Source organism: Doryrhamphus excisus, linkage group LG14, assembly GCF_037039965.1.
Source record: "Doryrhamphus excisus strain RoL-2023G ecotype Guam linkage group LG14, RoL_Dexc_Guam_v1.1, whole genome shotgun sequence".
NCBI classification, from domain to species: Eukaryota; Metazoa; Chordata; class Actinopteri; order Syngnathiformes; family Syngnathidae; genus Doryrhamphus; species Doryrhamphus excisus.
In genome coordinates, this window is record NC_136370.1 from 11004806 (window position 1) to 11022482 (window position 17677).

The 17677-nt window shown below is 39.2% G+C and overlaps 1 protein-coding gene across 4 annotated transcripts in view; it reads left to right on the forward strand.

Annotated features, from left to right (window-relative positions):
* The window catches only part of babam2 (BRISC and BRCA1 A complex member 2), a 94458-nt gene that overhangs the window by 69563 nt on the left and 7218 nt on the right, over positions 1 to 17677 (forward strand). For all 4 annotated transcript variants that reach the window (XM_058089944.2, XM_078796022.1, XM_078796024.1 and 1 more), the window contains 2 exons: positions 3070 to 3179; positions 11755 to 11854. In XM_058089944.2, the coding sequence (XP_057945927.2) occupies positions 3070 to 3179; positions 11755 to 11854 (210 nt within the window). The remainder of the gene's footprint in view (positions 1 to 3069; positions 3180 to 11754; positions 11855 to 17677) is intronic.

Consider the following 17677-nt stretch of genomic DNA (forward strand, 5'->3'; position numbering starts at 1 on the left):
AAACTGGAGCAAAATAATCTCCTCCCAAACTACACTCCCACTGCAGCCCCACATCTTCATGCCTGTTCCTATCTGTCCCATATCGTCAGCGGCAGAAGCCGCTGGCACTGCTCTGAGACACATAGCAGCCCTTGTTTACTGAAGCACACTATATTGATGTGAGTTGATTCCATCAGGCGACACTTTTGGATGCCACGTACCCTGCCATATTTCACTGTATCTCATCTACTCTGTATGTTTTAGCCCCAAATTTATTTGGTGTTGTTATTTAAATGATCTAGTTCACATCAGCCATTTTGACCTAGAATTATATAAAAAAAAACGGGATATATAAAAAAAAATATTAGGGCTTTCAAAGTTGAAGCGCGATTAACATACACACATCCTGTTGGACCCTCAGCCGATGGCGTAGCTCAAGGAACCGCAGCAGTTGATGTAGATCGCAGAGCTATAAATAGGAACAAATATTGAGCAGAAATGTACAAAAACCAAGTTATATGTGTTGCTGCATGTGAGTTGTCACGAAGTGCATCGCTTCTGGGACAAGAGAGAAAATACTTGCCCATTGCTGGTATTTTTTTTTATTGTCATTTGTACAGCGGTACTTTGGCATATGAGTGTCCCAACTAACAACTTCTGCAACTGCTAGTGAAATTTGGGCTAGGAGCTGCTAGTTACTGACATAGCCGGTAACAGTTACTTGGAAGCTACAATAGATGTACAATAGCTAGAGAGAACTCGTCACCGGGAAACATACATACATTATAGCAATATTCATTCATTCATTCATTTTCTACCACTTATCCTCACAAGGGTCGCGGGGGTGCTGGAGCCTATTCCAGCTGTCTTTGGGCAAGAGGCGGGGTACACCCTGGACTGGTCGCCAGCCAATCACAGGGCACATATAGACAAACAACCATTCACATTCACATTCATACCTATGGACAATTTGGAGTTGCCAATTAACCTACATGTTTTTGGAATGTGGGAGGAAACCGGAGTCCCCGGAGAAAACCCACACATGCACAGGGAGAACATGCAAACTCCACACAGTGATGGCCGAGAGTGGAATTGAACTCGGGTCTCCTAGCTGTGAGGTCTGCGTGCTAACCACTAGACCGCCGTGCAGCCCCATTATAGCAATATAATTTATCTTATTTATTATGGATTGTGCAAATTTATGACAGAAAAAATATCAAATTAAAAGCACTAACCACCATCCACAAGAGCCTGGTGTTTTTAAGAGAGGTTGTGCACCACAAATACTATGCACATTAGCGCTCAATAAGGTCATAAGCTCTTACCTTGATGCATTCTCACATAGTATCAGCATTTGGGAGCAAATATGAGGTGAAAGAAAAAGGTTAAAAATACAGTAAAGCAGCATGTGAGATTATAGGTGTGTTCAAGGACTGTAAAAAAAACTGTGGGACAACACTTGTACACTAAAATTTCACTGAGCAAATTTCTTCATCTGCCTGCTCAAGCTAGTGATTAGTTTGGTTTTGGGATCAGCAGACCAAAATATTTCCAATTAGCTCTTGGGCTTGATCATGTTGGGAGCTTCTTTGCCGCAAACTGGTGCACAGCGCCTCCGTCCATCATGTATGGTGGTTAGATTTCCTCTCACCATGGCGAACAGCGATTTTAACAAATGGATGAGTTCAAACCATCTGTAAGACATTTGATTAACGCTGCAGAGCCTTTGTCAAGAGAGGGAGAGAGAGCCCATAATATTTCATGTGAAACTGCACTAATGACAGTCCCTTTAGAAGTGGGCACGCTCTAGGAAATATATCACACAATGAGAAACTCAAACCTCTGAGAGGCAGATGAGGGTTTTAGTACACAGCTCCGGGTGGCCTCTGTATCCATCTCACACGATTTGATTGGTACTCCCAGTCATCAGCTCACTCTCATGTTGCAGATGTTGAAACTAATGTGGCATGAAACAAAACAGATGTTCTCTTGTCCTCTCTACCACCAATAATATTTTGGGACTTGCACACTATGTATGTGTCACTAATGTTGAAGGGCCTCGCTCATTTGTTGGGGCCATTCAAGTTCTTCCGTACCAAAACCATCGAGCCATGCCTTTTGGGTCCTTGCTTTGTGCAGCGGGCTTTCCTCATATTGTTGGAGACAAGGGATTGTTTACAATCTATTGGCAAGATGGAGGCTTTAGGGTGAAATAAGGGATGTATTCAAACTCCCAAATGTTTAGTAATTTGTATTTCAATTCAGCATTATCATTAATGCGGCCGAATAGTTGATAGCGTGTTGGCACAGGCAGGAGATCGGGAAGATCTGGGTTTGAATGTCCGCTTGGACGTCGCTGTGTGGAGTTTGCTTGTTTTCCCCATGTGTGGGTGTTCTCGGGGTACTCCGGTTTCATCCCACAAACATGCATGTGAAATTAATTGGCGACTCCAGATTATCCATATGTCTGTATGAATGTGAGTGTGAACAGTTGTTTGTCTATATGTGCCCTGCAATTGGCTAGCGACCAGTCCACGGTGTATGTATGTACCCCACCTCTCGCCCGAAGTCAGCTGGGATAGGTTCCAGCAATCCCCCCGCAACCCAAGTGAGGAGAAGCAGAACAGAAAATGGATGGCGTATCATTTATGCTCTTAATGCACACTGTTTTTTTGACCCCCTCTCATTCAGTTAAAGTGCAGAGTGGCCTTTTACTGTAGCCAACCTAATATAACATTATTTCAAAAATAAAATAATGTATATAGTGGATGAAATATGTATTGTATGTAATGTATTCATGTTTAATGTTAATTCACTTCATCTCATCCCAATTTGAGTCTATAGTTGTCACTGCCTCCAATGTGTCCTTATGGTGGCTCTAGAGGTTCTGTGCATTGTTTGTTTTTTTTTTAATAGATCTCAAGTGTTTGCTTCGAACGTGGAGTGTGCACTTTCAGGCTCCGTTCTGTGGATACACAACCTTAAAATAATCAGCCCTCTAGTCTTTTAAGTGTGGATTACCAGCCAAACACTCATCAGTAATGGGTGTAGCACAATGAAATAAAACCTTTCTTAATGTTCTTTCTCTAGGATACAGCGCTGGACCCTGGAGAGGATGTGGCCCTTCTGTCAGTGAGCTTTGAGGATGCTGAGGCTACTCAAGTTTTCCCCAAACTTTACCTTTCTCCAAGTATCGAACAGTGAGTATATCATTTTCAACAACTGATTATTTGTATTTAGCATATATCAATATTTTGTTTCAGTTTTTCACAAAGGGCATTTCACAAAATTCTGTTGATCAACTCTGCGTAACATTAATCAATTAACTGATTAGTTGCATCAATTTTCTACAGATTATTGTGTTCTGGGTCACAGGTGAGTTAATCATTAAGGGCCAAAAATGTGCATGACATTCCTTGATGAGCATAAACGTCTTACAGGACGTCTTACAGGAACGATACATGCATTTCAAGTGACCCATGTCCTGTTGCACCATATTTATATTCACTTAACGCATGAAAGAACCCACATACGCAGACTGCCATGAAGCATACTCAAATTGTACCACTTGGAAAACACAAAACTGAACAGATCGAGCAGATGGATAACACACAGCCAGCATCTCAGCCTAACAGGTGACTATGGGTCTGCAAACATCTGGATAAAACAAATACTGTACATGTGGGTGCACATGCAAAGGATGGGGTACACAAAAACCTGACAGGAATGTTATAGTTTTATTGAGTTGCTCTGATATTCACTGCAATCGGATCCTGTAAAATGATGTGTGAGTCATTATTGATGTGCTGTTTGCTAAATATGCACACAATTTCTGGTACACAGATAATATCTACAAAAGTACAGGAACCTTAGAAATCCAATAACAATTGTTATCTTCTGTGTTGCCGCCATCATGCTCATTAATTAGCATGTGAAGCGCCTTGAACGCCTTCTGGTTTTGCGTCCAGCACACACCAGCTGCGAAGCAAGAAGCTAGTATTGTTATGGGGCAAAATTACTCCAATGTGAATAAGTAGTTAATTATGTATTATGTATGTCTAAAATAATGTGATGTCAAAATCTATTGTTTATTGTGAGCTTTCTTATGGCATGCATAAATTGCTCGATGTTAGCTGTGGCTGCATTCTTGACTGGGTGCTTTGCGTTGATGTGGTGGGCTAAACTTGAGCTGCTTTGTTGTTATGCAAACTCTTTACAAATAATGCATATTAAGGATTATCAATGGTGTCATAAGGGCTTTTGTGGAATGTAAATTTCGCATTCATTGCAGCGGCAATTCTCATATGCGCCTCCATTTTCACTTCTCCTCACCGCTCCTCACCTTGCCCTCCAAAGTACAATCAGCTGATGTTAAACAAGCTCAAACCATAATAGACAATGATCATAAATCTAACAATCAAAATCTAGAAAGGCAACTTGCATGCAGAAAGTGTAAAATTTGAGATTAAATATGAGATTAACTAAATTTTAATAAAGCACTAAGTGACTGTAATGAATTAATTGCAATTAATACACTAATTTGACATAAATATACATGTTTGTGTTCAATTCCAGTTAACATGGATATAATATACACCACACACCTCTGCATCACATCATAAATTTGTGCCTGTATAATAATTGCCTGTTTTATTCTACATTGATAGACCATAATATATGTTTGTGTTTATCGTTTGTCGCACCAATGTTCAAAACCAGGTGTCCTCTCATTGAGGGTGTGTGTGTTTGTGAGCGAGAGCCAGGTATGGTCTCACTCTGACCTCGGGGTCTCACGGTCGTGGCTTTCGTGTTCAGAATAATCTCAGCTTGATGTTTATTTACAAGCACACGCCCCGTCACACCAGGTTAACAGACCTCTGCCCCTCCCTGTTCGCCAAACAGCACCACCGCATGAACTCTCCTTCTCTTCTCTGTGCTGTCCTGCTCCTCTTCAGTTGCTTTTACAATATCAGATGGACCCTCTTTTGTCTCTGACCACTCTCTAATGTATAGCTTCATTTTTGCAGTTCATTGAACAGACACATGCTCATGATGTCCATTATAATGTGATTAACTCCACATGCAGCGACAGTAACATAACATAACATAATTGCACGTATTTGAAAACATGCAAGATATTATACGGCTTCATGACCCACAACCATTAGATCGTAATTAACCATAATGTAGCACAGCTTCCAAGATATCACATATATACTATTTTATTAAATAATTTACCATAATTAGGTGACAAATAAGAGGTATTGATTTTCTTTATATTGTTTTATGGTACAGTGGTGTAGATCTGCAGTGCAATATAAAGCAAAATTTTCACTCCTCTTTTTTTGCGTGCGGCTGTCCTTGATGAGGTGGCTAGTGAATATGTATTAAGTTTCGCATTGCTTGCACTCGGAGCATACATGTTTGTATGTATGTTACAGGAGCTTTTTGCTGTGGCGCTCAAGCTTTTCCTCTGCCAGTTGCATGAGCAGAGGAGACAGAAGGAGGCTAAAGGCAGTATGGTGCAGCGTTTGAACTGAAGCTCTCTGGCGCAGGAGTAGAAAAAAGGGTGGTTGACGGCGCTGCAGCAGGGGGTTTTGATAAATGAGGAAAGCAACAGTGCAAATGCAGACGCTCCATAGTACCACATTGAGCCAAACTCTCATTTGCCAACCTCCTCTTCCTGCCTAATGTTGCTTCTTTGTCTAAAGACATTTGCACATATGCATATCAAGGCCCTCTATGAATATACCCAGCTACATGCTTTTGTGCACCTTTTTGTCAGCTGTGTGGGAGTGTGTTAATTCATGACCCGGGGCGGCTTCTTCACTGTTGTTTAAAAACAAATGATTGCATGTGTGTACGAGTTTGTGCATAACTGCATTTTCCGTTATTCATCATGGATGCTCCCTAATTTCACATGGGAATGTGAGTTAATATGCCTTTTACGTACATGTGTTCATGCAAATCTGTTGCCCTGTTTGTTTCCTGGCATGTCCTTGCTGACCCTTTTTAGTTTTGTGTAGCATGCTCATTATCGCTACATTGACTCTGCTGAAGAGGAAAATGTGTTTGTCTGCGGTATTTTTCCAGATGGATTGATAGATGGCGACATAGAGCATTAACTCGACTTGCTTTTTATGTTAAATAATGCAAAATTCCCATCAAATCACCTTTAAAAAATGTTTGAATCAGTTCTTATTTTGTGGTTTTAGAAATCAGGCTGCTGCAGCCTCTATCTCAACCATGATATTACAACAGCGACTTTATGTATTCAGTGTCAAAATGTTTTAGTTTATTTGCATCTTTGTTGTCTGACCATTCATCCTGCTTTTTTTTCCACCAGCATCCATCTGTCCTTTCGTGTTACCCTGTCTGCCTTGATTCTTACCCAAAATTTGTTTCCAGTTTTTAACTGTTGCTCCCTCTGTCTTATCTCGCCACCCCCCACCCCTCAACCACTTCCTTCCCTTTTTTCTACACGTCTGCAGCTTGTCTCCTCTTTCGCCATCTCTCTTCGTTTTCTATCACTCCCTCTCCTCCGCTGATCCCTCTGGCTGATCCTCAAAGGGAAATGAGTGAGTGAGTGGGACTTAAAAGCAAGAGAAGCACTGTGCTCTACCCAGCAAGGTCGTCGCTCACTCGACTGAAACACAGAAAGGAAAGAAGTTTAAAAAAAAAAAAAAGCAACACACTGGAGAGGAGAACATTTCCCAGTCTCTCTCATTTTCTCTTCCTCTCACCTCTCTTCTCTTCTCTCCCATCACTTCTGGGTTGTTTGATAGCTTACTTTCATTCTCCTTCGGCAGAGGCTTGTATCTAAGCGCTCCGAACAAAAACTTGCCCCCCTGAGCTACAGCATTTCTATTCCCACTTGCTCCCTCTTTCTTGCTCTTTCTAACTGAGTTTTCTTCCGCTGTCTTCAAACAGCCCTTCGCCGTAATGTTTTCGGCCTCACAGAACAGCAAGGGAAGAAACAGATGCTGAAGTAGCCTGAAAGACACCCACATTTTTACCAATATTGCACTGTGTATGAGGCCTGGTGCATCGGCTTGTTTCTTTGATGGGGACTGTATGTGCTTCTTTTTCCGTAGCAATTATTGATTTTGAAATGTCAACAAAATGTTCACCTTGCTTAAGATTCATTTGTTACATAATGTTTTATCGGCCACCTTGAAGGAACGATACAGTGAAAACCCTGAGTTCCATGCAGGCGAGATGTGCTTGCTAATAAAGGTAGACATTTAAAAAATGTGAGGAAAAACAAGGCAGGTTGCGGAGGCGTCTTTGGGTATTTGTCTTCAAAAGAAATTGAGATGGTGTTAAAATTAGTATTGTATTCTAAAAGGGACTCTCCATATTCTACAGCTTCACACAAAATTACATTCTTGTCGGTTTTGTCATCACGAGGCAGCTGATTCCCAAACACAACATATTGTATCTGATCTACTAAGATCCAGAATAATGAGCTCAATTGTGTGAACAAAATGTTCGTACAATTAGTGGGCATGTTACAGGTGGTTTGTGCCATTTTTTTTAAAAGGTGCAAAAGTGATACAGACGATATAAATGTATCTGGTAACTGTTGTCATCAAGGAGTTTGGGAGAGCAGAGTTACCATAAATGAAAAATTAGGTTTGGATCCATGGAATGTCTTGGTGGAGGATGCAAATACGCCACCAGAGACATCACTGACATTATTTCTAATGTCGTTATCAATGGCATTATTATTTTTTTTATTCCTTGTGAAAAAATAATAAATGTTATAATTGATGAGAAATAATTAATTGGCATTCGGCCAGCATCGCGGAATAGTTTGAATTTAGCGTCACAGTGTAGCATGAGCACGGCATCCTGAGGTAAAAATAGCACATCATTTTAAAGACATAAATATTGTCTGTAAAATTGTTGGAACATTTTTGGGTATTGGGAACAGATGAATTGCATTTACATTATTTTCTGTGGGGTAATTTTCTTTGGTTATAGTCCATTGTGGTTTGCGTCTGACCCTCTGGAAGGGATTCATGACATTAACTAAGGCACCACTGTACATTGCTCATTTTCAATCCTTTATAAAAACAAGAATTGGTTGCACAAGCTCAAATGTTTTGGGATTTTTGTCTAACTTAAGTTTGGAAAGAGTCAAAATTACACACATAGGCTCAAATGCATGCATACACACCCACGAGTAGTAAAATGTATTTTAGCAAATGTAATCTCACACCCAGACACTTTCTGTAGCTGTAAGCAAGCTTCTTATGCATAATTATGGACGGATATTTGACTCTTCTTGGTATTATAGTCCCAACATTAATAAGATCTTTATATAAAAAAAAAAGTTCTAATAAAAATATTTGGGGAAAAAAAAACAAGATCTTCATGCCCATGGTGAATGTATTTAAAGTTATGACTGCAACTGTATGTTCTTCACACAATGAATGAACAAAAGTCATGTCAGAAGTGTGTAGGACGTGAAGTGTGAAGGAGAGACCCGAGTCCATAATAATTTCTTAATTTTTTACTTTTTTTCCCTCATTGTCGCACATTTCCCAGTGTTTTTCATAACTTGTGTTTAATAGTAATAACTAACCGACAAAGTGTTTATTATTTATAATTTGTCCCAACAGCTGTCATTGCAAAATTATTTTGTGTTATTGCTAATATGGCTCCTGCTACAGCTATTTTATAGGCAAACTCATCGATCTTTTCATGTTCACTTCTCTTTTACTGATTGTACCAAGCCCATGAGATGAGCTGGATACATCTTTCTTCCCCCAGAAAACCTGCTGCATTGCATAAAAGAATCGAGTGGGCACCGTCTCTGCCCCCAAACCAGATTTAGGAGCCCAGAGAACTCAACGCAGAGAGACAGTTTTAGGCTGCAGTGCACTAATGTTTGTGTATCTGCATTTGCCTTTAGGTGCCTGCTCACATGTTTGTGTGTTCAGGCTTGCCTGGGTGCTGATGTGTGTGTGTGTGTTTGTGTGTACATGTCTGTGTGTGGGTGAGCAGTTTGTGTGTCCCTTCTCCAGGGTCTGTCTAGGTGTTTTATGGCCTTTTGAAATTCTTTGCATTTCCATCAAATATTTTTCAAGGTTTGAAAAGCATCTTGACACAGTCTGAAATTGCCAGTCCGATGAAATAAATGTATCGCTAACTAGCAAACCCACTTGACAGTACACTATGCTTTTGCAGACACTTGTCTGACTCTTCGGAACTCATAGCACTTTCCTTTACCTTGTCTCCTTGAAAACTTCTGCATTATGTGTTCTTCTTTCACTCACTCGGTGGTGTTTTAGACTGCGACTTATCTGGACTTCTTTTAAGTCTTATTATAGACTTTCTATTATAGAAATTCTTCGTCGGTGCATTTGACCAACTTGAATAAGGCTGCTGTAAATTACATATTTCTATGATGATGCTTTTGCAGCCAATTTACACTCAAATATTAGTTAATATAGCATTGTCTTAATGCAGAAAAACAGTTTGTTCCGTGAAGCTTGGCGACTTCCTATTTTTTCATCTCTCACCTCATGTTAAGGCTGAAATTTCTGTTGAAATAAGTGTCAAAAAAGCAAAACATACATACAGTTCATATAGTATTTTGATTAATCAAATACAGTGGTACTTCTGTGTTTGTGAGAATTCCTGACAAACCTGTGTTACTAAGTCAAACATGTAAGACTGGTGGGTTTGAAGTTTGTTTATAAAATAATGGAGGAAGCAATGTGAATGAGTGTTGCTGCTTTGAAACACATTCTTCATTTCCTTTCTGGCTTCATCTTTCACTTTGGTAATGATTCACGTCAGTCCCATTTGCAAGTGAGCTTTTATCTGTTTTAATGCTGTCACTGTATGCACACAAACGTGCACACGGGTGAATCCCTCCCATAAACAAACGGAGGCTCGTCACTATCCACCTGAGTCACTGAACATAATCTTGCTCGTTGATGAAGTCATAGGCAATGCTGTCATAAATCATGAGTGTGTGTGTTTCATATGTTGATTTACAAAGCTACTGTAAATATGTCATACAGTAAGCTGCATTGCTCATAGGGGTCATGTGAGTCTTTATGATGACTTGACTCGGCTAGAGGTGAGAGCTGTGTCGCTGGTGGAAACCTACTTCTATAAATTGTTTGAATGACCAGTGTCTAATTAGTCTCCTTTCAAAAGAGAGTTCTAAAAGGAAACTAAACAATCCGTTGACGCAAATGAGTGACGAACAAACCACTGTGTATTTTGTTCCTGGGTCTTCATTTCCATGTGAATGATGTAACGCTATTCTTAGAACTGTGGGTGGATAGATGGGCATTATTTAGATTTTCCCTTTCAAAGCCTTCTCCTTTCACTGCTGTGAACAGTTTCCAATCGAACGTTGGTTGGTGTATGGCAAAATGCACAGGCTAATGCTGATTATTTGCACAAAGCCTACTGTAAATAGTCTTTTTTGCACTTCTGAAAAAAACAAATTTTGACAAGAAGCTTTATACCAGTTTTGGCACCTTTTATAGATTCCGTTGCAAACAGGTTAAACTTCTGGGTGTGAAGATGTTGCAGCCACAGAGCAGAAAAGGAGGAACCTAAAGATTTCAACAAAGAAGGGCATTCAGAGTTTAATCTGAATCCACCCGAGTCAAAACTATGAGTCCGGTCACTGTTGACGTGTCAGTGAACTCTGTAAGACCTTTTCCCATCAAGATATATAAGGGTTTGGGTGATGACAGTAAGGTGAAACACATGATTCCATGCTCCACCTTCCTCCCTATTACTCCCATGTCCGTATTTATTTTTGATACTACGCAGTTCTCTGGAATGTTGGTTTGACATCAGCTTTTCAGTCAATCAAGATGAGGGGGAAGAGAAATGTCACTTTTCTCCATATGGATCGCTGATAAGAGGGAATTCTTGGGATCTTCACTGCCATCTGTGATTCACGTTACATTAGAATTGTTTGTTCATTTTTGATAAATTAAGCATCACTCCCCAAAGTATGTGAGTCATGTGTGACATTTAGTGTAATGCTGCATGATGTTATATTAAGGCATTTTTCTTTGCATGCTTAACCGTAATTGTCTACTTAAAAATGACATAACATTTCTAAATGGCCTGTGCATCCTGCTATAATGAAGAATGTGATGAAAATAGAAAGCAGCAACAGAAAAAAAAGCAATAAAAGCCAGTAAGCAGCTCTTTCAGACATTTAACCCGTCCTCAGGGTATTCCATTTTTATTTTGCCCCAGATGAAAGAAAAATGAGAGAATGACTATCTCGGTTGGTTAGTCATTGGGGAGCTGCAGCAGCAGATTTCCTGATTAAACGAGCATACAATAATCACTAATGGAGCTGTGCTGCAAGACAGAAATGTTGTCAAAAGGAAAAAAAAAGGAGAAAAAATGAAAGTGTAAGCCGGAAGCCTGAGTTACACATTTGTTTTTAATTTTGATTAAACATTTGGTATAACATTTGGTACAGAATTGTTTCACATAAATCACTTTTATGCAGTTAGTGTAGGCAATATTCCCAGTCAATGCCCCCAATCACGATCACCCCAGGGTGTTGTCTACCTTTCACCCCAGATCAGCTGGGATAGCCTCAAGCTTCCTCTCACCCATGAAAAGGAATAGATGGATGAATAAAACGTAGCACTAAGACTGGTTGATCACATAGCATGTCATCATGTCAATGATCCCAAAAGGTCCCTTGTACCAATCACAGTGTTGTTCCCAATATATCTAATGATAAACTTACAGATGTCTTTTTTTTCCAAACAGTGCCCTGGGAGGCTCGTCTGCACTTCATATCCCAGCATTCCCCAGTGGAGGATGCTTGATTGACTATGTCCCACAAGTGTGCCAGTTGCTTACCAACAAGGTAAAAAAAAATTCATTGTCCATGTTGCTTAGTTGTTATTATTCTAAGCTCGAGAACGTCTACGGTGTCTGTGTGCAAGTATTTTTAATCAGACCCAGTCAGAACAAAACAATCCTAACCACACAGTCAATTTTATTGTTTATCCATGCATACTTTCAAGTGCTACCAAAAAATGTGTATTCAATCAAGATTCAAGATTGCTTTTTTTTTGTCAAGCTCGTGTTTGTGCATTCATGCACACGTGTCCGTCATCTGCCCATGTGGGCGCTCTGGCTAACATCCACAGGCTGTCTGGTCGCTCCTTGGTTTCCACAGGTTGACAGGTAGCTATGCAGTGTGGTCGGGATGTAATGCCATTTTTCCTCAGGGGAAGACAACATGTACCACCACCCCCTTCCCATGCATAAACACGTTCACACATAATAAACATTGCTTCAGCTATATTCTTTGCCTATTTACCTTGACTCCTATGTGTGGATGTCCCTGCATGACCTCCTATGCCTGTGGCTGTTTAAACCCAGCAGGGTTAGAACAGCTGCCTGCACACCGGAGAGAAACATGGAATTTTATCTTCTGTTGGAAGAATTCTCAAGACAACAATGTAAAATAAACCATCTTTAACTCGTATCAGCTCACACGTCAGCAGTATGCTCTGCATATAGATTTATCATTCTTGATAAATAGCCTGGATTACATAGCCTTCAGGATTGTAAAACAGATCAACAAATGTAACATTTGGTCTGTTTAAGGTCCCTTTTCATCCATGTTTTGGAACTTATAGTTCTTGGTAATTGTAGTTCCTGGAAAAAAAAAAAGTAACTGGTTCCTGTGGCCGATTGAATTTTGTGTATGCACAGCAGAAAGGTTCCTGGAACATTTATGGAAATCAGGCTTCTGACTGCAGAAGCAACATGCAGGATTGGGAAGTTAACATGCACATCACAGGCCATTTAATAGGTTTGCATATCTCTTTGTGATAGATGATTCGATACGTCTCTACATACACGGGTTACAATACGATTCAAAAACAGATATATATTTTGAACACTCTAGGCACGTAACAAAGATGCAATATTTAAAAGTAAACATGTTGCAAACCACAAAAACAGCCCTAAAAAAAGGCTACCATACTCATCTTTGTTAGTCTCGCTTGTGCTACCAGTGTACCTTAGAGCTGCTCTGCCTCGCTTATAAATGCTATGGCTTTTAAGTTTTCCGTCCTTCTTGTAAAATCCAAAGACATGCAAACTTTAGATATTTGTTTTGCTAATGATGTGCTAGGGCACCACCACTTTTCACATCCATTTTTGTCTTCAGTGATGGTACACTACAGAGCATGCGCGACAATTATTTTGCTGTCAGCCCAGGCTCTTGCATTGTCGACACACCGGCAATTGATTATTCTAAGGATTTATAGCCGATTCATAACGATCCAGGAAGCTGTTACCAACGCAGCCATATCTCTCACTTGTCAAACTGGATATTTGGTTGTATTGGTGTATTGGTTTATAACCCTACCTAATGTACTCATTTTTTTAAATAATGGGTCTGAGTTAGTAATACTACACAACTTATAGATCCAGCATAGTTCAAAGGTAAAGTTCCTGGTGTGGAGAAAAAGACCCTGCGATGCAAAATGACCTTAAGTGACACATTGTACAACTTTTGTGAGCATATTGACTCAATATTCTAAGGGTGTGACAAGAATGCTTGCCTATTATCGGAGATGGAAGTGATTGGACAGGTTTTCGTCAACTTTCTTCAGCTTTCTCGATTATATCAAAGCTGTCAAAAAATGCGTTAATGGTGAATATTTTTCATTTGTAATTACAAATGTAATTAACACATGCACGTCATGGAAGTCCACACCTCTCTGTTATGACGGCAGATAGAAGCACAGTATATTATCCCCACAGGCAGTGAACACATCAACAGCAGGGCAATTCCAACACCATATAAAGTATGTCTTTCCGTTTGTCCTCAGAACAAAACATTCTCATTTCCACCTGACTGCGAGGTGCATTCACGGACACTGTAAACATCACAACAGCATCATAATTATGTGCTTACATGTGATCTAAATGAACAGAAAGACCAAAAAATCAATACGTGGATATTCTTAGCAACATTTAAGTGTCGTCAGAAATACAGGAAAGTTCTCTCTATGTGAATTCACCTTAAATTACATAGTGTATTTGAACGCAACAGATAAAAATATTTTTCTCTTGCTGGGAATCACCAAATACAATAACTTCTGCCTAAGCAGAAGTAAAACAGAAGTACATAGAGATGGAGAACTTGGGGAAGGGCGGGGGAAGCAGAGCTTGGGAGGGGCAGAGAGCTTATATATATATAAGGAAGTCCACCCCTCTGTGACATCATAAAGGAGCAGTTTAACCATGCATTTTGAAAGCGAGCGTTTTGAGCCATCCCAAACTCCTTTCAGGGCTCACTTCCAAATGCACAAACCTCATTATCTGAAATTTTGGCATCGTTTAACATGAGAATACAACATTCTAACTACATTTATAGTTCAGAAAAGTGGAAAAAAGTATAATAGGGCCGCTTTAAAAAGATATCTGTAACAAGACACTAAAGACTAACTTGGTCCTGCATTGTTTGCTTTCTGAAGGATATTACCATGTTATGATGAACTGTCCAAATGTCCAAAGTTGAAAGTGACAAATAAGTCAACCACTATTTTTGCCAATTCTAAAGCAATAGTTTCGTCTTTGCTCTCAGGCCTGGGGCCATCGTCAGAAAACTGCAAATAGACAAGAAACACATTTGGAAAAGGAAACTTATCCTGTAAATGTAATCAAAATATGCATGACAAACATAACATCTGCATGTTTTAGTGCAGGCCTTGTGTCGTGTTGTACATCCCGCTTCTACAGAATTGCCTTCTGGTCTCGCAGTAACACACAATGGTTTTCTTCTTTCGTGCAAAGGGGAGGAAACGCACAAACCATGAGCGCATAATGGTGACATGACATGAAAGGGGTTTAAGAGGGCTTTTGAAATAGAGTGCCAACAAAGGTGAGGTTGTGTTGACTATAACAAGAATGTAGACACCATTTATGGTTTGTGAAATTGGGCATTATTTAGCTGTTGTTTTTGAACCAGTTCATGTAGACTTTTTTTTTGCATTCTTGGGGTCGTTGCTGGAAAATATCTTCTCCCAAGTTGTATTGCTCTTGCAGGTAGAAACAGATTGTCCTCATTATTACAATTATTGCATACAACATGATGTTGCCATCACCATGCTTCACGGTAGAGATGGTGTGTTTGTGGTAATTTGCAAAGCTACGACAAAAAACCTTCTTTTTCATTTGGGCAACATCACATTTTTTCAACAGTGGCTTTCTATTCCATTAGCGGTCATACATTCAGTAATGATAACTAGTATTTGTATTTTAGTTAACATCCAACAGTAGTTGGATGGTTGGTTCATCCTGTTTCAAGCTTTCAAAATCAAGCTTAATGCAGTCCTACTTTTAGTTTTCAATCAATGACAAATTCATATACATACATACAGTATGTACGTTTTTATATATACTAATTACTAATTGTTACATATACTGTGTACTAATAGTATATACTAATGTCCGGCCTTGGACTCCTCTTGAGCAGCTACACACGATCACCCGCACAGAAGATCTAGCTTTCTAGATCTTCCAGTGCCTGCACCTCTTACTGCAGTATTTCTATGGATTTCCTGCTTCCCACTCAAATGGTTTGCTTAATTTATTCTACCCACTCTGATGTGATTTGTCACACTCCCAAGTGCTCTCTTAGACTTCCTGAAACATAGGTCTACATTTACTGAAGGCAATCTGCAGCCCATATAAGAAAGTCTCGGTCTCATTGATGTCAGTAGAACTCAGTGTTAGAAAAAAACTCAGGGTTCACTTCCAAATGCACAAACCTAATTAGCTGATGTCAGTAAAAAAAGGTTTGATGCATTAGAACTAATACATGCTCATATTTTCTTCCACTTCAGTTTTTGTGTGTCCTCCCCAGTGCCATCTGGTATAGCAGTATAATAAAAGTAATTACAAATGCACTTGTAGTTTGCATATATTTGACAGCTCTTACATACAGGCATAGCTGTGAAGTCACATGTCTGGTCAGCTGTTCTTTAGAAGGTAAAAAGAGGGGGTTGGTATGAATGTTTTTAAGACAGAGATGTCTTCACCGCACAGCAGGAAGCACTTCCGGTGATGATATTTCTTCACACTACCCTGCACAGATACAAGCGCAAACATAGTAAATCGTTGTGCGTGGGAAGCAGTCATGGGTGCGGGCAGGTTTGAATACCTGCTGAGCAACATCACCTGTGTTGCATCACCCAAATGCTCAATGCCGCCATTACAACAACAACAAATCACAACGAGATGGAGGCGGGAGACCCTTTCTCAGTATGGGTGTGAAAGTTAAGTCACCCACATGGCGCACATATACATGCATACAGACACTGCATTAAATAAACATATTAGCAAGTCTGTGGCCTTGCTGCTTACGAGCAAAGCTAAATGGCTGTCTACGCTGTTCCATGTAAACATAATTTAGCAGTGAGCTGAGTCATGCAGAATGTCTGTGTTAGAGCCTTTGCAAGAGAAAAGACTCATCACAATCGGAGATACGTTAAAAAACAGAACCAATTCTACATATTTTATGAGTAACCGTGGTCATGTACACTTCAGAACAAAAAAAAATTGCCAGAATTTACTTAATTTTTCAATGTGGGATCTTAATGAGAGCTTCAAAATGCAAAAAGAAGAGATGGGAGTGAGACCATAATAATAGTGCAGCTGCTCGTTACTGAGTCCTTTATTTTTATTTTTTTGACGGGGGTTTTAGGTTTTTTGGTTTTGTTTCAATTTTCTGGGAGCCATGGTCGAAAACTTTTGATCAGCTGATGAACAGTTTAATGAAGGATGTCTAAACGTTTTCCACTGAGGGCCACATACAGAAAATTTAAAGGGGTCAAAGGCCACTTTGATATTTTGTAAGGTTTTATATATTTTTCAAGAAAAAAACTGCATCTCATGATATCGTTGAAAAACCTTAGTATGAGTTAGTATGAACTTCATTCTTTGCTTATTTCTTTCTGTTCATTCTGTTGTTGTTTTTAAATAAATTTTCCAAATATTTCAATTATAATGTATATTTATATATTTCAATATTTGTTTCATATTATTGTATTATTCTCATAATATCTGACTTAATTTCCAAGATATTGTAACTTTTCCCAAACTAATTTTCAAAAAATGACTTTTATTTTGTGCTATATGTTTATAATTATATTATGACTTTTTAAATATATATACGTAATATATTAGTTTTTCTCATATTACTCATGTTTTTCTCGCCTTTTTTCTCTAAAGTGTGACGTCATTCTCATAAAGTTACGCCTGTTATTTTTATTTCAGCATTCTTCCTAGACAATGTATTCTCATAATTATGACTTCTTCCCAAAATATTTTGATTTATTCTCATAACAAAACTTTTTTCCATAAAAACTTGCTCTTGATCCTGCATCCTGGTGTCGTATTGACGAACATTGATTTCACACGTAATGACACATCAAATGTACATTTAATGTACATCTATGCTGAGGCGCCAGAATACGAAATATGTTGCTTTTGTAATTGTGATTGGACATGTGCTTGGCATGCAACATATGTTTTCATGGGGACAGAGTTTTTTTTTCTGAGGTGTGCATGAACAATAATAATAATAATCCTCTGTGTGGCATAAAATGTGTGACATCGTCTGAAAGTAGACTATAGGAAAGCCAACGCGGAGGACTAAAGTCAT